This window comes from Drosophila miranda, chromosome XL (genome assembly GCF_003369915.1).
Source record: "Drosophila miranda strain MSH22 chromosome XL, D.miranda_PacBio2.1, whole genome shotgun sequence".
In the NCBI taxonomy this organism is placed as follows: domain Eukaryota; kingdom Metazoa; phylum Arthropoda; class Insecta; order Diptera; family Drosophilidae; genus Drosophila; species Drosophila miranda.
Window position 1 is genome coordinate 11,494,519 of NC_046673.1, and position 24,154 is coordinate 11,518,672.

The 24,154-nt window shown below is 45.3% G+C and overlaps 4 protein-coding genes across 4 annotated transcripts; 1 reads left to right on the plus strand and 3 right to left on the minus strand.

Moving 5' to 3' along the window:
• Window positions 1–13,989: 13,989 nt before the first annotated feature.
• LOC108164574 (mitochondrial import receptor subunit TOM40 homolog 1) lies at window positions 13,990–16,452 on the minus strand. The gene is made up of 4 exons (XM_017300393.2): window positions 16,183–16,452; window positions 15,664–15,926; window positions 15,174–15,591; window positions 13,990–15,099 (listed from the first exon to the last, which is right to left on the minus strand). The coding sequence occupies exons 1-4, from the start codon at window positions 16,355–16,357 to the stop codon at window positions 14,960–14,962; spliced, it is 996 nt and encodes a 331-aa protein (XP_017155882.1). The 5' UTR covers window positions 16,358–16,452; the 3' UTR covers window positions 13,990–14,959.
• Window positions 16,453–16,933: 481 nt separating this feature from the next.
• LOC108155656 (ras-related protein Rab-39B) lies at window positions 16,934–18,737 on the minus strand. The gene is made up of 2 exons (XM_017286613.2): window positions 18,348–18,737; window positions 16,934–17,984 (listed from the first exon to the last, which is right to left on the minus strand). The coding sequence occupies exons 1-2, from the start codon at window positions 18,453–18,455 to the stop codon at window positions 17,436–17,438; spliced, it is 657 nt and encodes a 218-aa protein (XP_017142102.1). The 5' UTR covers window positions 18,456–18,737; the 3' UTR covers window positions 16,934–17,435.
• Window positions 18,738–18,980: 243 nt separating this feature from the next.
• LOC108155647 (pyruvate dehydrogenase [acetyl-transferring]-phosphatase 1, mitochondrial) lies at window positions 18,981–21,322 on the plus strand. Its single transcript, XM_017286600.2, has 4 exons — window positions 18,981–19,514; window positions 19,595–20,096; window positions 20,160–20,727; window positions 20,813–21,322. The coding sequence occupies exons 1-4, from the start codon at window positions 19,401–19,403 to the stop codon at window positions 21,048–21,050; spliced, it is 1,422 nt and encodes a 473-aa protein (XP_017142089.1). The 5' UTR covers window positions 18,981–19,400; the 3' UTR covers window positions 21,051–21,322.
• LOC108155639 lies at window positions 21,265–24,014 on the minus strand. Its single transcript, XM_017286588.2, has 3 exons — window positions 23,774–24,014; window positions 23,219–23,711; window positions 21,265–23,126 (listed from the first exon to the last, which is right to left on the minus strand). Exons 2-3 carry the CDS (start codon window positions 23,397–23,399, stop codon window positions 21,619–21,621), a joined length of 1,689 nt encoding a protein of 562 aa, XP_017142077.1. The 5' UTR covers window positions 23,400–23,711; window positions 23,774–24,014; the 3' UTR covers window positions 21,265–21,618.
• Between the last annotated feature and the right edge of the window lie 140 nt (window positions 24,015–24,154).

Genomic DNA, 24,154 nt, shown 5'->3' on the forward strand with positions numbered 1-24,154 from the left:
AAGTGGAGTGGAGCATTGGAGGCCACCGCATTAAATGCCGATAAGCATCGAAGGCATTGTCCTTCCTCCTGCCAATGAAATTCCATTCGATTTCAATCCTACTTCATTCATTCGATTCCCTTTTGGGGTTCTGTCTTTTGTTTAAAGCCATTCTGGGCTCTGGGCTCTGGGCCGGGCTTATTAGCACTTCGCTGGGGTCCTAAACCAGAAAACTTTAAACTTTTCATTCCATTATTTCTGGGGTGAAGAGAATTCCGTGCAAACTGTGGGACAGTGTGTAGGGCTAAGGCGAAATTAGCTGCACGAGTGCAAAGTGCGAAATGTGAAATGTGAAATGTTAAATGGCCGCTGCAAGGGCCAGTGAAAATGACTCTGCTCGATGCCACCAAGGGCACCCTCTGCTTCATCCAGGCTCCAGGCAATACCAATCCACGACTCCACTCCTCGGTTGAAGGAAGTGCTGCGTTAAAAATTATGTTTCCCACCACCACCACCCAGAAAACAACAAACAAAGAAAAGAAAAAGCGGCAACAAAAATGTATACTCGTACATATATAAACATATATATTCATGGCATTTATAAAAGTCATTTGGAGTGGACCCGAGCGGAGGAAGGGCGCATGCAAAGTGCGGCCATTACAAATATTGTGCGCTACGATCTGTGTGGGACATCCCGATGATGATGGGGTTTGCCTGTAGCCTACATCAGAGCACCTCTTCTATCTTCCGGAATGGTTCCGCGGGGAAGTTCAATCAGCAATCAAGATTGGGTGTTCCTTTTTCTAACTCCTTAAAAATGTCCCAGGACAATAATTCATCTTTCTTCCTCAGTAAAAGATCTCCTCTATCGGACAGCTCCCAACGTTTCCCCACTAGTCTCTTGCAGTTTCCATACTATATGTATCTTATCCTGTCGATTGCAATGCATTCCGCTGCATACGTTGCTATTTTGCGGGATTGAATCCCATGTCGAGACAATTACCTGGGAGATGCAGTCCATATGCCATTCTTGATGTCGGGGAGAGTGCAAAGAGGGCAAATTGCTTTGACTTTCGCTTGCGCTTTTTGCCACTTTTTGGTGCTTTCCGCCCACTACCTCGCTCCGGCAGCGTTCTCGTTCTTGTCCTCGTCCTTTTTGGCCATTTTGCTGGCAAGTGCAAGAGCAAAATGTTTATAATTAAACTTTAATGTGTATTTAATGAGCTTTGGGGCGTTGGCAGGGGCCAGAGCCAAAGCCAGAACGGTGTGGGCCTTGAAAAAATAACGCAAGTTTAAATGCGAATATGAATATGAAAGTCGTGCAGTGCCGTGCCGTATGCGAGCCTTTGTCTCTGCCATCGTTCCTTTACCGTTCTGTTCCCCCAAAAAAAGGAAATGTTTACAAGGCCAAAAAGTTGAGCGGACCAAGATGTGTATGTAGATAGTGAAAGACACCAGCACCAGCCCCGACACAGTCACAGATTCACAGAGTCATAGATACATATAGTCCTACGACTGAGAGTCGAAGGAGAGGCAACTTTATCCCTTGATAATATAAATTTAATCGTTCGCTTAATTGTCTTCATATGAAACCGACTAAATGGTGTTAAAACTTTTGCAAACAAATTGCAACTAGTTGTAGGGAGTCCTGGGGAAGGACCAGCGCCAAGACGAGGACCAGGACGACGACTTGTGAACAAATTTCGTAAACGCCACTCGACGACTCTAGCTGAGTCGAGTCGCTTTGAGCCACTTCAAATTGCAAGTTGCTGCCACTGATACCTACACTCTACGCAAAGTTTAGAAGCCAAAAACTTTGCACACAGATCCCCGTTACCCTGTGAGTGTGCGAGTGTGTGCGTGCTGGTTAGGTCCTGGGCTTCGACCTGGCCTGGGCCCGACCGTTCCTTTGGCCAGCAACTTGCTCACAAATGAAATTTCACTTAAAAATTCATGAAAACCCATTCTGACCAAAAGCCAAGAGGCCGACAAATTGCCTAGTGCTCTACAGAAAGCACAGCAAGGCTTCCCTGGAAGGGCTCTTGCTGGAAGCTGGAAGCCTTAGCCTTTAGTTGTTATTAACTGCATTTCTTGGCCCAATTTAAATGTTCAGAACAATCGAATACGGAGAGCTTCAGCGTTACCTATTCAACTTTCTATGCCTTCGTTTCAATATGCGATTGTTTCCATTATTTACTTTACTTATTCTTGTATGCTCAACTAATTATAATTTAAACTTCAAATAATCTAGTACTGATTTGTTAAGACTGACTAGACTGGTATCAGCTTTGGCTTGAAGTGTCGCTATTTCCATATACAATTCGGTCATAAGAGAGATCTATACAATTATACTGAGTATGAATAGTAAGGATGTGTCAGCTGTAGAAAAGAATGTATACATTTTAAACGGATTGCTGCCAAAGGTTGATTGCCAAAAGATAAACTATGGGAATAAAGTATGCAATCCATCACTGAGCACTGAGCAAGCTGTGCCTCTTCCCAAGCCCTGTTTCCCCAGGCTGCCTAATCCTTTTACTTTCCCTTCCATTCAACTCCTTGGTCCTGGTTAGGACCGACTAAATACCAGTTAGCTTCAGGTTCGTTCAACGCGCCTTCTCCGTTGGATCTCGCTGCCATTTGCACTTGCTATAAATGTGTAAAGTTTGATGATGGTTCAAATAAAAAGAGCCTGTGTGAGATAAACTGAAACGGAATAAGAATGAGCTTTAGCTTTAGCTTCCGCTTGAGTTTGAGAGTGGATAAAGAAACAGATATAGTTATAGATATAGATAATATGCTTAGATATGGAAAATGGAAAAGGAGACAGCAACACACAACCTGGAGAAAAGTTTCTTTTGTAAAATATCATTTGTTTTATTGCTGCCATTGCTAAAAGTTTTCCAAATTGCATGCAGACACAGACACAGACACAGACACAGAAGCAGACACTCAAATCCATAGCAGATATATGTATGTGTGTATGTCTGTATATTTTGACTGCCTGATAATTCGATTTGTTGGCAGAGAAGAAAATTTCGTATAAATCAATAAACTTATTCAATAAATGTTTGTACCATTCGGTATTTTGACATTTATGGCGACAATCATTATGTGCCCCAAGCCCCGCTCAGGTCATTAAACACATAATCGATACTAATGAAGCTCTTGGATTTACTTGCTGCCAGCAATTATTGTGACTGCAGCAGATGCCTCCTGCTGTTGCTGGTGCTGTTTCTGCCTCCTGCATCCGTTTTGTGGCATAATAAATTGCCCCTGTGCGCTTAAATAGCTTCATCAATAAGAAAACGAGGCAGGGCAAGGGAGGAAGAGCCTGACAGAACCTCGACACGGCTTAAATCCCGCTCGCATAAATGTTTTATGCCTTCTTTTTGGCCTGAGATTTGTTTACAGCTCCGCTGGCACCGAGCGCTGAGCGATAAACAGAGTTCTGCCCTTCCTTCTCCTTCTTCTTCTACTTCTTCTTGCCTTAATGAGCCTGGGCCAACATTTTATGTAGCATACTTTTCAGCGTGGCTAATGTAATTATCTGATTAGGCTCAGACTCTCCTCACCGCATCAGTGGGATAAAGAGGAGAAAGAGTGTTGGCAAGCGGGAAGAGAGCTGAAGAAGAGTGCTAAGTGGTAGTAGAGTTTCTCTTGTAAAATGCAACATAAGTCCCAAAGCTATAACCGAATGTTGGGAAACTTATATCCACAGCCACGAAATACTTGAAAACGGTTGATATTAGTCGCATAGGTTCTGCATGCAGCGAAACTCCTTTAGTGGATAGTAGATTCAACAATCTATGGAACTATAGGTACATAGGTCCACACAGAAATGATGCTTAGAAATCCCTCCGTAAAGCTGGCAACTTGTCAGGATTTTAAGTGTAGCCCAACCTGCACTCCCCCACGATCTGGCGACGAAACTGGAGACACCACTGCACGGGAGGAATACTTATAAATGAAATTGCAATTCAATCGAGTGGAATAAACTTATAGCCGCTACGCATTGACTTTATCTACCGACTGTCGATGGCTGGCTCTGTAGTTTCGCAAAATTTATGACTAGCCGAAGTCGGAGTCGGAACAAAGCCCTTGATCAGTGGCTTGGGGACGGTAGGTGGTAGGTGGTAGGTGGTAGATGGTAGATGGTAGACAGACGACTCAATAAAGTCTCAATTGAATTGCTGACAATTGCAATTGCATTTCAATTGCGTTTTCGATTGCCGCGCGGCTTATCAGTGGCTCACATTAAACGCAGAGAAACAAACAAATAAACGGGGGAAAAGAACTCGACGAGAAACACACACAAGAGCTATGGAAACTTAAGCGAAATGTTAACCGATTATAGCCCACAGGTTGGTAAAGCAGGGGAGTGTTTTATGTGGGGATCCCAGATCCCCGGCTATCAGCGGGCGTGGCAACAACGCCCAAATGTCGCATAAAATAAACATTTTCCAAATTGACACTTTCGATTCAAAACCAAACACTCAATTTCAGCAATGCCAGCGACACCAACAACGACACCAACAGCGACAACGACAACGACTACACCATCATCAACTACAACAACCACAACAGCAACAAGAAAGGAAGGAGAGCGTAGCATCGAGAGCCGAGGCTATTGGTACCCTTGCAGTTACAAATTTGTTATATCGTTCTTAGAAAATCTGTATCTGTTCGGCCGAGTTATCTAAGGAAACTTTAAATTACGTTTGCTTGACTTTTTTCTTAAAAGTTCTTCTTTATTTTCAATTAAATGCCTCTGCCAGGTATATGATATCATGTTCCATCCCACGGGCCTTAAACTTGGTGCAGGAAATGCACATACTTGGAAAGTTTCGGCCTAAAAATAGTAAGAACATGCCACCAGAGAAGCTCATAGAGAGATGGATAGATGGATTAATGTAGAATCGCTAACAAGTTCTTGCGTATTCAAACAAACAGGGGTACAAATCATCATACCGTGTGCAAGGGTAACAGAACAGAGCAGTGAAACAGCAACTATGGTTGATGTTGTCGTTATCAACTAAAATTCCTTGCATCGACGCACAGGACACAGGCACCCACACGGAGAACGAGGTATAGAGAGAGAGTGGAGAAGATAAGAAGAGGGGTCGGAAAGGGGGGTAAGCAAGTAGAGTGGAGCATACAAAGCCAGCGCCAACACTGCCACAGTCAACGCCATGACCATTATCGGGAACCTCAGCCTCCGTCACCATTTACTACCAACTCCAATCCTTCCCTCCCAAACTTCCTCAACTTTCCCAAACCCTTCCTTTTAGCTCCCACTTGCAACTGCCATCGAAGTCCTACTTCCACTCCTGCCTGTCTTTACCGCATCGTCATCGGCATTTATAAACTGCACACAAAACACTGTCCAACTGTCCTGCACAGCCAGAACTTTCAGCTGCTGGACTTTTGCTTCGATTTGTAGCGGGGGAGGGGGATATAGGGGATTGGGGTGTTGGGGTGTTTGGTTGAGGCTGACATGTCGATTCGATTGCTGGTTAACTGGAACTGGAAGCTCTGAAGAGCCATAGCTATTATTATTGCTATTGTTGCTTAACTATGGAACAAATTTGAGGGATTTCGTGGACTAAGTCATTACATAATCACTATTATATATTTTCAATTAATTGAGACAGAAGAGGTTAAGATATTCGAGAGTAATTTGATATACATATATATTTAATGATTGATTTGTAGAATGGGTTATTCAAAACCAACTGACGGACTTATTGACAGCAGAGTGGAGGTAATTTTTGTTTAAATTACAACAAAATTCCAACAAAAGCCCAAAAAGAACAACTCAAATCGTTTGATGTTTCATTACCACACAATTTGGTCGCATTCCGTTTTAAGCCCAAACTAATTCTAAATATAAGATTTTGAATATTTAATACCTTCTTTGTTTTTTCACCTAATTCGAAGATGAATTTATACATATATAATTAGTCAATTCCCGACTGTCACGAGCCAATCGCAGCATAATCCCACTCCAATCCAGGATGGTATCCTGACTATCAAACTAGTCCTTTGCCGTACATAAATTGCTGCTCGAGGCGATCCGAGGAAATCTAATAAAGGCCATTCTGATGGCATTTTTGTACAACTAACGACCGTTTCAATGCTACTGTAAGTGAAGACGATAATGCTGATGACGTCGACGACAACGTGAACGATAATGAAGCCATGCACATGCGGTCCAAGCAGTACACAGGCACACACAGAGGGAGTGGAATGGAGGGGTGCCAGGGAGAGTGACAGAGCCACGGCCACAGTCATGGCCACAGCAATACCAATGCCCGGCTGTCGTTGGTCCTCGATGCCGACCTCTCGCTGGGTCCAACCTTTTGGTACTCCTTTTTATACGGCAGCAGAGGGTATCCAGTTTTTGAGCAGTAACAATAGCTGTAGGTGATGTAAATCAATCGGATGATTTTTTCACTGAGCTGCCAGGGAAACAAATATTTTTGAGCAGAACCCAACGTAAATATGAATGCATTAATATTTGTATATAATAACAGGGGCCCCCTGCTACATATATTAATATTATACATTGATATATTTTCACGTAATCACATTTAGTTTTCTACGAATCCAATGCCTATATTATATTAAAAACAAGTGCTATGCAAGGGTATCAAAAGTTTCATCTCCGATGGTTAGGCTAGTCTTTTTCTCTGGTTTTTGCTACTGCTGCTTCTTCCAACTGGCTGTCATCCCTTTTTTTCTCCCACAACACACAGCGATGGGGAGGATGGGCTGGGGGGAAATGGAGAAATGGAGAGTGTAAAAAGAGAAATTCCTAAATGAACGATATAAATTGTTGGCAGCCACAAATAATGAAAACACTTTGCGGTCATTTAGCGCTATTTGAAGCTCGCTCTCACACTCTCTCGGACGCCCACCCACCCATACACGCATGCTGTTGACAGTTATCCCTGTCTGGGTGTGGGCGCGGGTGTTTGTGTGTCGGTGAGAGTGCAAGTGTAAAAGAGAGAGAGAGACAGCGAACGAGTGGGCGAAAGAGATGAATGGATAGATAAATGTTGGGTGCCTTCCACAATCCATCCGACCGCCTGTCTATCCGTCTGTGTGTGACATTTTTTCTTGCCCTTCTTCGACCCCGTCCAAAGTCTATTGCAATTTGAAAATGACATACGAAGTCCATTAAGCGCACAAATGTGCAGCGAACGCAACAACATCAACAAATCCATGGAACTCTACTGTCCTGTACCGCTCTGTACTATGTGCTCTGTACTGGTTTTGGCCTGTCCCTGACTGTCCCCGACAAAGTCCTGTCCCGATCTGGCCCCTGCCCTTCTAATCCCCGCCTGATGAGCGAACGCCTGCTCGTTACATCGTTCCGTAGCCGGTGGTACGGGTCTCAGACTCGATTTAGATTCGGAGTCTGAGGCTGAGTCAAATGTAGAGTCGGAGTCGGAGTTGCCGGACTGTCATGTTCATCAATACACGAAGCACAGTGGATAACCAATAAAAAGGCCAATTTTATATCACACAGGAGTTGCTTTCTACTATTTTAAACTAAATGTGATTTTAAAGCCTTTATATTAAAACACAGAATAAATACTTGTACGTTTAGGCATAAATCCCACACGTTTTTGGTTATATCCTGACTCTATTTTGAGCAACAATTCCAACAAATTTCACTGCATTGTAAAGGTGGCTTCAGTAGATTTGTATCTTATACATTTTAACTTTAGATCAATGCAAACACAAAAGAATCCAGGCTTTCATCTCGACCCTGCTTTAAAGACTTAATGGCTCTGAATAGCCAGTCATCACTGTACCCACACACACACACACAGTAGAGGTATGGTGAGCACACAGAGAGGTCGCGGCGATATCATTAAACGTTTGAAACGTTTGTTCCATTGATAATGAACATTGAAAACTTTCAAATGCAGACAATTGAATCTTAATTTTCCGTCACTATGTACCAGGGAACAGCATCGGGAAGAAGACGAACCCAGCCCCCAGTCCGGCAGCCGAATCGATTACCGCATCCTCCATGCATCAATTTTTGAGCACAATAAACATTTATTTATGATGTAGCACATATTTTTATTCCATTTCGATACAGTTTTTTTTTATTCTCTTCCCCCCTCTGTGTGTTGGTCTATTTTTCGTTCAATCGAGGACGTTTAATAATTCTTTTGTTAAGGCGTAGGGATATGCAAATATTGGAAATATGGATTTGGTTTCGATAATTGTATAGATTATACGAGCAAATTCTATCGGGCTGGTGTATTGGGGCATTGTATTAGATAAAAGGCATCAGATTTCATAATTTGCAATGCTTAAAACTCATCCATCAAGCTAGTTCTTAGAATTTCATGGGACATCGCTGAGAGAAGATGCTTCCACCTGACCACCTAATCCACGAATCAAATGTGCACAATGTGCATTTATTTATGAACTGGCTGTCCACAGATACAGATACAGTACAGACACCTACAGATACATCCCCGCTGCCACTGCAGCAATTTGCCAATGCAAAACGCATTGTGTGAGTATATACTAAGAAGCCTTCCCCTTTCGGTGGTTTATTACCTGACTGCTGCAGTTGCAAGCTCCCCAGCGGAGAAACATGCAAAATAATAATAAATTCTTGGGGCAAACAAAGCTGGCAGGACATCTCAAATACACTGCTCGTACTCGAAGTTGCATACAACTATAAGATACCCAATACTTAGAGGATTTTTTTTGAATTGAAACAGAAACATAACACATACAGTATATGGGAAATGCTTGTGTAAATAAATTGTCGGAGCGCTACGATTATTGACACCACTCGGCACCACTCATAAGTGCAAAAAGCTGCGCTCGCTTTAATCAGTTTTGTCCACTTTAAGCGGTGGAAAATGCTTCTTTTTGGATCTCTTAATATTATACTCCACGATCACAGGGTATAGACCGAAGAAGAGAAAGAACGATGTCAACGGCTGCTGTTGCTGCTGCTAATGCTACTGATGCCCTTGACTGCCCCCAGGTGGCACCTGTCGCTGTCAGGTTTATGAAGTAATTGTGGCACAAATGGTAATCGGAGCAGCGTCGTCCTGGCCAAACCATGCGTGACACAGGCAGCAGACAGCAGACAGCCAACATCCAAGACCCGGCAGGCACGCCTCCCGCTCCCAGGAACCCAGAAGCAGGGGTCTTCTGACTTCCGTTTACCGAATGACAAATAGGCGTATGAGCAATGCAGAGATGGCATCTAGCCCCCCATTCATTATGCATTACACGCCGACTTGCTTGGAGGATCTTCAGCGATTTTTCCATTAAATTACACCGAGCACTGACAATGGCAGACCTCGGGAATGGTAATGGCAATGGAAGTGGAAATCCGAAAAAGAAAACCATAGTTACGCCACGAAAAATGTTCTCATTCGTGGCTCATAATTGGCCCCCCAATGGTGGCGGGGGGGGTTACGGTTTCGGCAGTCGGGAGGGAGTGTTAAAGTGGTAAATATGTCAGCGGCAGTGGAGATATAAATTCTCGTTAAGTAGACGCGCACACGCAATGCCTGGGAAGAGGGGGCTCGCGCTGGATTTGAGGCAAAATTAGGGGTTCCAAGAAGATGAAGATGTGCCAACGGGCAAAGGGGCAAAGGGGCAAAAGGGGGCATTTGGTCCGGAGTGCAGAGGCTACAGATGGTGGAGGGGGCATGGTGGCCAGGAAGAAGCACCAGGCAGGCAATAATCGGTTGGTCTAATCTAGCTGCGCTTGAATGATGATGATGTGCCACGCCCCCCCCTCCACACACTCACACACACACACACATGAAAGCCTTAATTACAACGTGCCAAGAGTTAAGCCGAAAATTTCAGCTCAGGGGAAGGGGTACGGGGCCAGAAGACGACGACGAAGAAGAAGACGAATGAATTGTGTGGGGAAGAACATTTTTGGGAAGAACACGTGCGCACATGTGCAACTTCCGTTAAAAATCTATTGCTAACTTTCAACAATTCACAGACACAAACGTGGCCAGACACACACATAGATACTCCTCCTAGGCCCCCGCCCTCGACCCACACACACACACACACACACATATGAGGTGAAGGTGTGCGCTTTGGCTGTTTGTGTAAGTGAGTTAGAGTTTCCTGCAGCTGTCGTGGCAACTTCCGGCTGCTGCAACAACGTTTACGTCGACGCCAAAGTCCATGTCTTTCCCTGCACAACGCCCTACACACCACCCCAAGGCACCACCCCCTGCCGTTGCCCCACTGCCTGTGTCCTTCTTCTATCTCTTGCATGACGGCTAAAACACTTATTTGGCTTAAGGCTAAAAACTCAAAGCCAAAAATAGCAATAGCAACAACAACTCAAGAGAAAGCATAAACAAAAAGAAAGGTACATATATTACAGTGCCGAATCCTTTGATACCCGTTCTCCGAACCAAAGATCTTCCAGATTCTCAAAATTTTACTAAATTACAGCTTTTAAATGATTGTTTTGAAAATTCTAAGATTTGTTCTTATTAAAGCGAACGTTTTTTAATATATGGCGCTCGCTTCGCTCTCTAGCGCCTATGCAAGTAAAATATCTGGCCGCGACGACGATCCAAACTTGTTTATATAATAGAGATACATACTATATAATATATATTAAATGGAATCGGTTTTGGACGCCCATCAGACATACATATGTATGTATATTCTTCATAGAGCCCGAAATTGTGCAAACTTCTGAAGCATATACTCATAATGCTCCCCAGAAATATTTAAAAGAAGACACCTAATGAAGACCAATGGCTTGTTTTTCCGGTGTTCTATTTAGAAGTTAGCTAACAGAAAGAAAAGCCCCTTTCAATATCTCTTTTTTGGTCTCTACCTCTTTCCCCACATTGCTGTATAGAGCATCATTTTCTTTGTGTTTGCGAACCTGTACCCATCGCTCGCTGGCACTGGCACCCATCCCATGGCTGCCCCAGCATTTTCCTCTCGTGCATTTGTAATCAACGGACTGGTAGATAGTCTGTGAAGTAAAGTAAGTAATACGCATGCTGCTCTATGTGTGCTTAAAAAATTGCACAAAGTTCGAGCTCTCTGTGTGCCCCGTGTATAAGTGGGTGGACGAGTGCCGGTGCCAGTGCCAGTGCCAGTGCCAGTGCGATTGCGAGTACGAGTGGGTGGTGTATATGGTGTGTGCCTGTCTCAGTCATAGAACTGTTGCTGAAGTCACGTAATTCAAATAACTAAAGTTGGCGTAAATATGCCGAGCATACAACAGCGCTCTCTCCACTCTCCCGGCACTCGCTTGCAGCAGCATTGGAGTTACGTTGAGTTACTGGCGAAACACAATTGCTTATGCACTTGCTTGTTGTTCTTGTTGTTTTCTTGTACCGACTTAAAGCTCATTAATTTAACTAATTTTTTTCGTACTTAGACATCGCTGGCATCGCGGTCCCCGATGGACACAAAAGAGAAGAAGGACCAATAGACTCGACTACAGTTAGCTTCATTTTGTCACAGATACTATATATGGCTTGAGCACATTCAGATATTATCTGGGCACTGTTTCAGATGATCGAGGATTCAGATTTAAGTGTCCTAGGGACACAGTACCCCTCTATACTATTAAAATGAAATCATTTTTTAGCTTAAGTGTCGCCACGAGCTCGTAAGATTAGAGAGGGGGAGGAATAGCTGCTAATTACTTTCCTAAGCCCTTTCTAAGGAGCTGGGGGTTTAGGAGAAACATATTTGAAATGCTTATTGCGCTTTGTACAGTTTTGCAAGCACTTAAGCTGCCCGCTACTAGAAGCCCTTGACGCGCCCTGCTTTATGAGACATTCCCCAGCCCTCGGGCAGGACTTCGCATTGCTTGCGATACGCTTACGGAGGGTATATCGATACAAAGAAGACACTATTTACACTATTTACAAATTATCAGCATTAAGGGCTTTAATATGATTCTAATCCCCCTTCTATTTTATGCAGGATACAGTATATGCTAAAAGGGCATCGGCACCAAAAAAGGCCTTTTTGCTCCTGCAGAGACTTCTTATCTTCTTAGGTATTTTGTATCATCAAAATTGTATAGCACTCAAAAGAGCGACTGGTCTACAAGGGTATCTGAGGACTCGGCCCTCTTGGCTTTTTCTTATTCTTTAATTAGTTACCCGATTTTTCTGCCCCCTTCCCCGAGATTGTGGCGGCTACTTTATATGTTAATGAGTTTTTCTTGTTCTTCTGACACAGATTTCCTTTGTCTTAGCCATGAGTGAAGCGCCTGCTTCTGCTGCTGCTTCTGCAGCTCCGTCTGCTTGGACCAATTGAATTGGAAAACAGCTTTCGCGGGTTACATAATGCACACACACACACACACGCAGAGAAGGACTCGTAAGAGTCCGAGGAAATGCTGAAAATTTCACAAAATACTAGTATGAAAGTCGCCTCGCTTCGCCATCCTGCTTATCGCTGAAATGGTTTGGCAGGGCATGCCCCTGGAGGAGGAAAGCAGCGGTGGTGGGGCGTAAGGGGTGTATGGCAAAGCGGCCGCTTTTTGCCAAAGTTCAAATTGCATTTGGTGGAACAGCAAACAGGAGAGCGAGAGAGGCGGGAGAGAGCGAGTGAAAAAGACCAAAGACCGAAAAGAAAATGTGGAAAAGCAAAAAGCATTTGATAGACAGAGAAGGGCCGACAGGAAGCATACACACACACACACACACACACACAGCTCCAATGTGTATGTGTGTGTCGATGTGTGGGGCAGGCAACATTTTCTTATCTAAACAATATTGCGACTGCTGCACTTCCAAAGCGACTGCAACAACATCCACTCTCCTCTGGCTGATTGAACAAAGTTTGCTTGCATACATTTTGTCGTTGGAGTTTTTGTCATATCTACTTACAGGGTATACCAGGGTAGATCTGCGCTGAGGCAGCTGCAGCAGCATTGCCTATCGTCATCGCAAATCGTTTTTTCTGTCGAACTCTTAGCATCTGTTGTCCCAGGAAAATCAAATCGGCTTGTTGCTGTCACATAGTGTCGTCACAACTCCATTCCGGGCGCTCCATTCCAATCGGCGACAACATGTTGGGTATCAAATAGTCGCTCGGAATTCCACCTGGCCTCCATGGCTGTTCGCACACTTTCTGACTTTCGCCCTGCAAATGAGAATATGGCAACACAATTTACTTTTTGTGGTTGTTGCTGCTGTTCTTGTCCACAACATGTGCTGCCAATGACTCCATGGACGGAAAATGGAGCCAAAATGTTGGTCAAGTTTGTGGGAAAAGTCTTAAAGGCTACACAAAATGGCCCAAATTAAGGTTTATTCAGGAATAACAGTTTTAGGGTAATTGTGCTACACTACGCAGTACAGTTTGAGCAGCCAAACGCGGAGCTGCTGCTATAATTACAGCGTTTGTGCCTACTGCAGTAATACAGTTGCAGTAAATAAATTTACAGTTATAGAAGCTCTTGGACGTCACAGTTTGAGGAACATGGGCAAACACAGTTTTGTAGCTGCTCGACGCAAAAGAGTATGATAGGCCTATACCAGCTCAGAGATGGATTTCTGGACCGCCTGGGCAAATTATTCGTCACTTACCGATCCTTACTTCTTCAACATCCAACCATCGCTCTTGATACTGATCACCGTGCTGCAGCCTTCAGTTACTCTCTCAAGTTGTTGGATCGGATTGATTCATTTTTATGTGAGTTTCGGGTATCCTGTCGCTTTTTTCTTGACACGCCACAATTTCCTGGTGATCTACTATCACTATCTGATGGAGCGTATCACAGCACCGCCATCACCTTTGAGCCCGCTTGTCGCTCGCTCATCTCCTGCTGGTAAGTCTTTTCCTTTTTCCATCCAATGTGTTATGGCTTGTAAATTGTTAAACATTAATTATATGGGAAATCTATTTTATTTTACGACCAGATTTTGATGGTCAATGAGAGATCCATTGCCTATTTAACGCGTATGCTAAACCGTCTAAGAGGACAACACACAAATTGTATTTAAATTGTTTATTTTTCTGTCTTTACTAAAACCTATTTTGTTGTTGTTCGTAGTTCATTCTTGTTGTTGCTCTGTATCTCTCTTTATTTTAATGCTTGGGAAGCGGCTATATTACAATGTAACTGAACCATTTCCCATCTTTAACAAATGTAGTAATGGACTTTCTTTTGTAGTTTTTTATTAGTGTTTTTTTGTTTGGTTTTTTTCCCCTCACAACGTTTTGGCGCTAACGTTTCGTCTCTTTCTTCCTTTTCTCTCTTTCTCTGCGTCTGCGTCTGTCTCTTTCTAGGCGCGCCACAAAGGTAAAAGTTGGTTTAACAAAGTTTTTTGTTATTATAACTAATTGTTAATTTATAAATTATAAACTTAAAGCAGTTTCGTTACCAATTTTACAATGTAACATACATTTAATACGCATTTATTATTAACTCTTTTCATTTCGGATTTTGAAAATTATTGATGTTCCTGATATTCTCTGTGTGTGTTTGTGTAAGTTTGCGTGTGTGGTCTTGTGGTTGTTCTTGGTTTGCTGGCTGTTTGATTGTTCAAAATAAATGCGTACGTTTCTTCTCCTTTTTCATCTTCTAGGAAGCAACTTAAAATGTACAGCGACAATTCTTTGTTGGATGTGTGCTTTAAATGTGTGGAAATGTGGAATATTCCTAGATACCTAACTGAAAACTCTCTCTTTTAGAAGAACGAAGCAAACGATGGCAGCGGCGTCGGCGGCGTCAGCGGCGGCTTTATCCCCATAAGCTTGAACAAATTCTCCTGTTCTTCGGTCTTTTGATACATTGCAGATTGTTGCAGACAAAAACGCCGCAAGGTACATTTCGAATTAATCAAAAGAATTGTCTGTGGTGGTGGCGGGTGGGCAATGATGTGCTAAACTTGAGTGGATGTGTGAATGTGAATGTGGTTCGGGGGGCGGGGTCTGTGGCTAAAATTTGGTTAACGGGTGCTGCAGCTACCGGTTAACCGATCATCAGCCCGCAGCCCAGTCTAAAGTTGTTCTTCACATGGTTCATGCGGCCGCTCAGTAGGAGCGTGAATGGCAATGGCTGCAGGCGCTTCTCCAGCACCCCCGAAATGTGCCAGTTGGTGTCGATAGAGCCTTGAAGGAAATGCACCAACAAATTATTGCATGCTGTTCATCCGAATATCAGAAGCATATATTTTAAGACTTACCTCGGAAGACCAAATCAGCCTTGGGCAAATCAATCTGATAGGCTACAGTGGCGACCGACTCTTGCATGCGCAGGCTAGTTTCGACCTCGGCACCAATCTGTAGCTGTTCACTGGCCTTCTGGTAGAAGCACAGATGCAATCCACTCAGTCCCAAAGTGCCGGACCACGTCGTGTTCCCGCTTGTGTAGCGGCCCAGGCCTGAAACAAGGGCAATCTGGCGCCCGGGCACATTCGGCCCATACTGATAAGCTATCTCGGCGCCCAAGGCAATGGTTTGAGTCACCGACTGCAAATACTGGCCAACGATTACGCCAGAGTTAGTGAAAATATTTGGATTGGCCACGGTGAGCGAGCCCGTGAAGTCGTCGCCACGATAATCAGTTGTCAACTGTGAGGCCACCATCTTCGAGTCCTGGACCTGTAACATTCGAAATGCATAAGAAACTGATTCTGCTAAATTCCAGCGCATTAACCTACTCTAAAGACTTACCTGCGAGGCAAACTTGCAGCGAACACGCGGCGAGAACTGGTGAATGACATTGGCATTCAGATTGCCAGATGGATCAATGTCGCCTAGGAGCACTGGGAATGCCTCGGTGGGGCTAAACTGCTTGGTGCCCACGTAGGTGGCGCCGAAGCGGTAGCCGCTTGGCACCGTGTTGCTCATGTTGATGGTGTGCGAGACCTGGAAGTGATTGCTGAGTCCCTTGTTCAGCATGATTTTGGCTCCCTCGAAGGTTACGGCCTGTATATCTGCCGGAGTGGATCGGTCACCACAGGAGAGGAGAAATGAGAAGGGAATTGGTTAGTTGAATGAACAATGGCCTGATAATGCATAATCAAAGACAACAGCACACACGCACACACACACACATACGCACGCACTGCGGTCCCCCGCTCACATGTTGTAGGTTATGTCATCAGACAGCTGAGGGTTTTTTCTAACCGCCTCGACTTTGGTCTATGAAAATGCGCACATTATGTAGTTGATCGACTGCGATTCGTTTACCTTTGCATTTTTTGTGCAGTTCCTCTACGGTTCCGGGATTCTCCAGAAAAATATCCTTCCCGGCAGTGTGGCTCGATACCGATGTTTGTGTGCGTGCAACCACCGGCTCAGGGAGACTCAGACCGGCAGACACGCTATTGCTTTTGCCTGAGGATGCCGCTAGCACGTTGCCCATTTTTTTTAGTTTTTATTTTAATGCAAAAAAATTGCTAAAAATATTTTTAAGCAACACGCGCGATATGCCAGAAAGTTAGAGATGTTAAATGTTTATATAATGTATCGATATATATTCTTTGTTGATAATATTTGGAAGTAATTTGTTGCGATATATCATCGTCGAAAATCTATCGATTCGATTCGAATACCATCCCTGTTTTCATCTGCTCATATACGCTGAGAAAACTTTCAAAAATCACGAAAACAGCAGATGCCGCACATGATAAACCAATAAATCTACTGTTAATCTACTACTGCCCTTGTCTAACCCCACTACCCCATGAGAAACCCCCCACACCCACACAATCAAATACCATACCCAAAGAGGAAAAAATCCAATCATATTCATTGATGTCGCAAGCCGCAAGATTCTTGTGTCTTGCAAATTCTATTCAATAAAAACACTATCATATGGTGTACATTCCATTCCATTCCATTTGCAAATATGGGTACCCAATGGTATCCATACAGATATTTTATCCTGTAAGCTATATAGTGCGTACAATACCGAGTAAAAAGGAGTTAACCAAATAAATAGAATATTAATAAAAACGTTTATATTTCAAGTTCAAGTATATTATGTATAGCTTTTCTTTCGTATTTCGTGTATATAGAGCCTATGTCTGGTATGATTTTGGAGCACAGAAACTCTGCTATGTATGTGTAAAGCTGAACAGACCCTTTTCCGAATGACTTGGATCCGATGTTATTGATTTAAGAGCTCACAAAATAGTTCTACCAGTACAGGGGGTCGGGGTTGGTGTCGGGGTCACCAAAGAAAAACCCAATTATGCGATTTGCTTAAAAACGAAACTAAAATAGTTTTGTATTAATGTAACGAATTAGTGATTTGGTTTTTCAGCTAAATTAGATAGTTTTAAGAGTGCCTACGGTTTTGAAGGATGGACAGGGACCATACAAAAGAATTCGACAAAAAAAAAAATTTTAAAGAGATAAGGAAAAACTATAGAAAACAAAAAAAAACCGATAGCGCTGGGTAGACAAACAAAACAATCAAAATGGACCCAAAAAACGAATCAACAACAGGAGGACTTCTCCGGCTCGGCCACAACGAGATTGAAGTCGAGACTGTTGGGCGTCGCGAAGCCGGCCTTGATGCCGTCCCAGCCGTCCTCCGCCTTGTACTCGCCGGAGCGGATGCGGGCGTACACCTCCTGGGTGACCATGCGGAAGGCCTCCTCCACATTGGCCCCGGTGCGCGCGGAAGTTTCAACGAAATGCAGGCCATGCTGTTTGGCAAACGTCTGCGCCTCCTCTGTGGACACTTCTCGGTGGCCGCCCGCATTGATGAGGTCCAGCTTGCAGCCAACCAGCGCGAAGACGGGTCGGTGCGGCTCGATGTGGCGCTGGGCCTCCATCATCCACAGGGGTATATGCTCAAAGCTGGCATGATTCGAGATATCATAGACGAGCAGAACGCCGACTGAATTGCGATAGTAGGATTTTGTGATGGAGCGGAAGCGCTCCTGTCCGGCAGTGTCCCACAGCTGTAGTTTGATTTGTGTCCCATCCTTCATCTCGATGAGGCGGGCAAAGAAGTCCACGCCCACTGTCGGATCCGAGAGCTGCAGAGGAAAAAGGTCAAAAACATTTGTAGACAACATTTTTAAACTGCGCGGGCAAACGATTGTGCATAGTATGGCAGCCCTGGTCCTGTACAGCGTTGTTGTTGCCTTTCATTATCAGGCGAGCTCTCACTCTCACACACACCCACACCCACACCCACACGCACACGCATGAGGCAGCATCTGAGCCTGAGAACCAGCCTTTGTCTTTTTTTTGTGAAATAATCAGTGAATTATGTAAGAAAACGTATTAAATGCATCTGTTTAACGATCGCACTTGACACACATACGCACACACACACCGCAAACGCACACAAGGGAGACATTGGACATGGGACATGGGACACATCTAGGAATACGAACCTCGGCAAATTTTCCATCTGTAAAGAATTTAAGCAGCGAACTCTTGCCCACTGTACTATCGCCAATGAGTATCAGGCGGAATTGATACTCGAAAATGGGCTCGACCATATTGACTGGTGCAACGGCCCCTTTGGTGTTTTCTAATATTCGGCTAAGACGCAAATTATATGTCGTCCTTGTTCTTTTGTTGTTCGGTCAGTTGTTAGGCCAGCCCATGCTCTTTGCGAAACTGGATGACTGCACGGCTACTGGTGCACACTTGTATTATTTATAACTAATTAACGTTTCGGTGCTCAGGTTAGTCGCCAATTATAAATAAACTACAAAATATTCAGCTGCCCTGACTTTGTTTTGTTTTTTCTAACAAAAACGATGACTGTGTGAGTGTATGATAAAGCCAAGGGTTGCCAGAGTGTGGAAGGTATTTAGAGTGCACTCCAATAAAGGTGCTGTTAAGCGCAATACAAATTACACAAAAAACAATGGCTAATTTACACATATCTCATGTATTATCTTCCTGACTTATTGTTTTTTATTTTATTGTATAAGAAAATCATATGAAATGATTGATTAAAGCAGAGATTCTTAAAATTGTAAATCGTACTGTTAAAAAACGTGCTGTTAATGCCCACTGGTCAGCTGATATGGTAGCTCCTGCCAACTGTCACACTGACAGTTGCTCGATTTATATTAATTTTACGTTTGTTTTTTGTCCAAATTGCTTGGTTGCCGCAACACAAATGTACAAGTTCGGTATCGAAGGAACGGCTGCAGTAACGAAATACAATCGCACAAAGACAGTCGGAAAACGGCGCCCAAAGATAGCCAGCATTTAAGCCAGAAAGCGTGCTGCCGGGTACGCTCCGTACTCCGTATCCGCCGTCTCCTTCTCCGTCTCCGTCTCCGCCTCAACACCACACACACTCAACGTGTGTGCGCTGCGCAAGGTTACCGAACAATATTATTACCGTTTACCGTTAATTATAGCTGCAGCAGTGTATATATTTAAGCATATACACACCTACATATATGTGCCGACACTCGCCTACATAGATGTTTAAGTTTGTGCTAAACGACGCCGCTACCTGTGTGCGAAACAATGTGCGAGACTTCAGCCTCAACGCTCTACGTCTCCTGCCGCACCTGCCTCAGCTGAGTCCCTACGATGTAAGTGGGTGGAAATAGAAGGCTGTCCATGTCCATGTGTTAAAATTTCTGTGTGTGTGTGTGTGTTTTGTTGGTTGCAGGTGAATCTGCAGCTGCGGGAGAACGAATTTGTGTACAACTTCCCCGTGGATGGGATTGTGCGCAGCTACGAGACGAACCAGTTGGGCTCCAATTCCCCATGCGAGGACTCCCGCACCGAGGCCAGTCTTCTTCACAGAAATGGCTTCATTTGCGGCATATTCGATGGCCATGGCGGCGCCGCCTGCGGCCAGGTTGTGTCCAAGCGTCTGCTGCGCTATGTCTCTGCGGCCACGCTGCCCCGCCAGGTGCTCAAGGAGCACATCAAGCAGAACTGCAACAGCCAGTCCTTCCTCAAGTGTCACAACGACAACGTGGACTTCGTCAACGAGATCAAGCCCATCTATGAGCACAGCTTCCAGAAGTACATCAAACAACTCTCCCAGACACCGCAGCGGGACGTGAGCAGTGAACTGGTGCATGCCTTTCTCCAACTGGACGAGGCACTGTCGCACGAGGCGCTGGCCACCATCGATGTGCGCACCATGGGTGTGGCGCTGTCGGGTAAGCCGCCTGCCTGCTGGTTGTCCTTCGTGAAATATTGATCATTGAATTTAATTTTTGTAGGTGCCGTGGCGTGTCTGGTCCATTTGGAGGGACTGCAACTGCATGTGGCCAGCACTGGGGACTGTGGCGCCGTTCTGGGCGTCCTCGATCCCCAGACGAATCAATGGCAACCAAAGAAACTCAACATCGAACACAATGCTGACAACATGGCCGAGGTGAAGCGCATTCTCGACGAGCACCCCAAGGAGGAGCACGACACGGTCATACGTAATGGCCGGCTGCTTAGCCAGCTGGCGCCGCTGCGCGCCTTTGGCGACTATCGCTACAAATGGTCCCTGGACATCATGCAGAAGAAGGTGGTGCCCCTGATCGGGGAGCAGGCGATGGCACCCAACTATTATACGCCGCCGTACCTGACCGCCCGGCCCGATGTCCAACAGCACGAGCTGAGCGTCAACGATAAGTTTCTAGTCATAGCCAGCGATGGCCTGTGGGACTTTCTCTCGCCCAGCGAGGTGGTGAGCCTCGTGGGGGAGCACATCAACTCGAAGAAAATACTGGAGCCAATGCGACTGCCCGAGGGCAATCCCACGCTCCAGCAAATCTCCGATCAGCTGGCCGAACGCAAGTGAGTCCGGTTGCTCCATTTGTCCATTTGATATTCTAAAATAACTAAATTCGAATCCCTTGATTCGCTCTTTCCTGCTTTGCAGAGCTGGTCTTACACGTAAACCGATCGATCAGAATGCTGCCACACATCTGATCCGGAATGCACTGGGTGCCACCGATTATGGGATTGAGCACTCGAAGATCTCGTATTACCTGTCGCTGCCCAAGGATGTGGTGCGTCTGTATCGCGATGATATCACAATCACTGTCATTTACTTCAACACGGAACACATAGCCCGGCTCAGAGATGCCGGTACTGGGATCAGAGCGCCGGCAGCGTGATCCGCCTTACAGACTTGTTTTCTTTCCGCTGCGCTTGTGTGTATGTATATTTATTACCTGTACCGGCCGGTACCCGCCGCCACTCTCTCTCTCTGTTTCTGTGGCCCAACTAATAGCCCAAAGGCTGAAGCCTATAGCCTATAGCTAATCCCTAGGCTAAGTGTTTGCGTTTAAGTTTGTTTCACACTTCTTTGGACAGTAAATCCTTTCACTCTTAAATCGAGAATCTAATCGGTTTATTTTACAATTACATTCAAATTACAATTAACTTATATATAACACTTCTTGTTATACATATGTATATATATATATATATATATATATATATATTTGGGGTACATAGAGTAAGTGTGTTGGTTTGTTTTTGTGGGATTTTCTAAAGCTAAAATGAAGAAAAACTAGATAGAACCCTGTGTAGATCCACAGAGCTTTGGCAAAAACTTGCAAACTGGTAAACGGTATGATCCTAAGCCTATACACATTGATTAAAACTAAGCAACTACTACTGGAGTACAACTATTAGCAAGAGGGGAGGGGGGGGGTTGGATGTGGTCATCTATCTGGTTGCTTAGTCTTTGCTATCCTGCTCGGCCGCCTCCTGACGGCCCACACAATTCAAGAACTCCATCTGTATGTGCGTCACCTGGGTCTTGGAGAAGCACTGCATCTTCTTCTTAAGGAAATCAAAGAACAGATCCAACTCGTCTCGCTTGGCCAGCGCCTGGGCCACATGATAGGCATTACCATGCTGATCCTCCTCCTTGATCAGAGTGCTGCTGCTGGCCACACTGATGGCCAACGGTGGGCAGGGCCCGTTTCCAGTCGCATTTCCAGGTCCACCACCACCACCGTTCCCGCCAGCGCCGCCGCCGCCAAGACCGGGTCCCCCGCACGTGAGCGGCGGCAACTGGAGAATGGTGGCTGTGGGCGTGGTAAACGATGTGGTGTTGCACAGCGCCGATGACGCTGCCGGCGAGGTGGTGACCGCTGCGGCATTTAGCGACACAGCCGGTGTGCTGGAAATGGTTACGCTCGTGCTAGTTGCCTCTGTGACATCCACCAAAGAGATTTGCTGTGTGGAAATGGTCTGCTCGTGCCGGCTCGAACCGCCTGTAGCTGCTGCTGTGGTAGTGACCAGCGTGAGATTCTTAAGCTTGCCGTCGGACACAACGGTGCCGCCGCCGAGGACGCTATTGGTGGGCGGCCCATTCACACAGCTGCCTGTATACTGATGATGATGGTGGGATCGGACAGCAACCACGGATTGCTGATGCGGTTGCGGCTCAATGTCCGATATGCAAAAGTCATGGGCATCAATGTAGTGGAAGCTCTTGCTGTGGGTCACATCGTTGCTGCCGTCCACGCCGTCGCTGACGCCCATCTCGCAATCGACATGTGCCCCACTGGCCTCCTCGTACAGGCAAACCTCCTCGTAGTCTACCTCGGTGCCGGTAGCCCCATCTTCGTCCATCTCGTGCTTGACAATATCCACTACATGGCCATCGTGATCCACATCATCGTCGTCGTCCACATCGTCGACAACATCGTCATCGTGGGCGATCTGGGACAGTTCAATGCTGGAAATGCTGCCATCGTGCTGCGACTGATGATGATGGTGATGATGATGCTGCTGCTGGTGATGATGATGCTGGTGATGATGGTGCTCATGATGCTGGGACACTGTGTCGTCCGAGACGCCCTCCTCATAGGCTGTCAGTATGAATGTTTCCGTCTCGTCGCCAACCAATGTGATCTGGGCATCATGATGCGATGACATTCCCGTATCCGACTGACCATCATCGTCCACATCATCGTCGTCGTCGCCCTGGTCCTTTAGATGCAGCATGGAACCGATGGGCAGCGTTGTGCTTGTGGCACTGCTCGCCTCATAGTTGTTTTGGGTGCGATGCGACTTCAGCTTCGGCTGGTACACGGTCGATAGGAAATCCAACTCCTTGGCATACCGCCACTTGGAGAGACGCCCCTCTATGCACTTGGGTGTACGTAGCCGATACTGATGGTATGTATCCCTAAGGTTCTTCCACTTTCGTCTCACCTCCGGCACAGTGTATTTATCTGGCAGAGCGTACAACGAGAGGGAGGAGCAACAACATAAAATAACTCAAAACGTAGGGAACACAGAAAAATGAAATACTGTTTGTACTCACCACCAATCTTCTGGGCCACCTCCTGCCATCCGCTCAAGATGTCCGACCGTCGCCGCTGATTCGGCTGGAGTTTGTAGTTATAGAGGGCCGGATTCTGACGCACCAGATTGATTAGCGTCAGAATGTCGTCGGTGGGCGCGTTGTCCTTGTGGTATCGTTTCCGCTCTGATGTGGACGACATGTTGTTTTTGTGTGGTCGACTCCAGTAGTCACATTTACCTTTCCCCGCAATCGTTTCGAAGCAAACGGCTTTTTGCTTTTCAGAACTTGCCAGCAATGTTATTGTTTTCCACAGATTGCGGTGTGGTTCCAGACTTTTGTTGGCTCGTCTGCTTATTGGCGAGGTCGCACACCAGCACCAACACTAACGCACACACAAATGGCGCGTAGGTGCGCGCTTGCCACACGGAACACGGCTACGACGTAATCGTAGTGGTAGCCGGAAGTAAACGGAGCCGTCTTCTAGCTATGTCTCCAGCTACGGAAGCTGATGCTGGGGCACATAATATGTAGATTATCTAAACTCCAAATTGACTTCACTTGATGCTTTTTTACCTCTCTTCTGGCTAATACAGCCTAGTGATGGACTTTGATGGCATTGGCGTACCTGTTACTTATCGCGGATATTTTTACCTCCACGGTCACCGCCTGCAGATAAGCAGATCTTGGCTCTTTGGGGCAGCTCTATGACAATCTGATTGTCTAAAGACATGCCAGCAAAGAAACATTATTATCATATACAAACAATCACTTTTCTAATTTCACTCCAAATTTAATTGGCAATTGAACTTTAGGACAACGACAGTACGCTAGGGATGGAACAAAGTCAGGCCACGATAGTTGCTGCCAATCGTATATAAACTAATCTACATTATTATAAACCACTTTTCTACCATTTTCCCCGAATTGTTTTATGTTATTCAGCAGCAATTTATT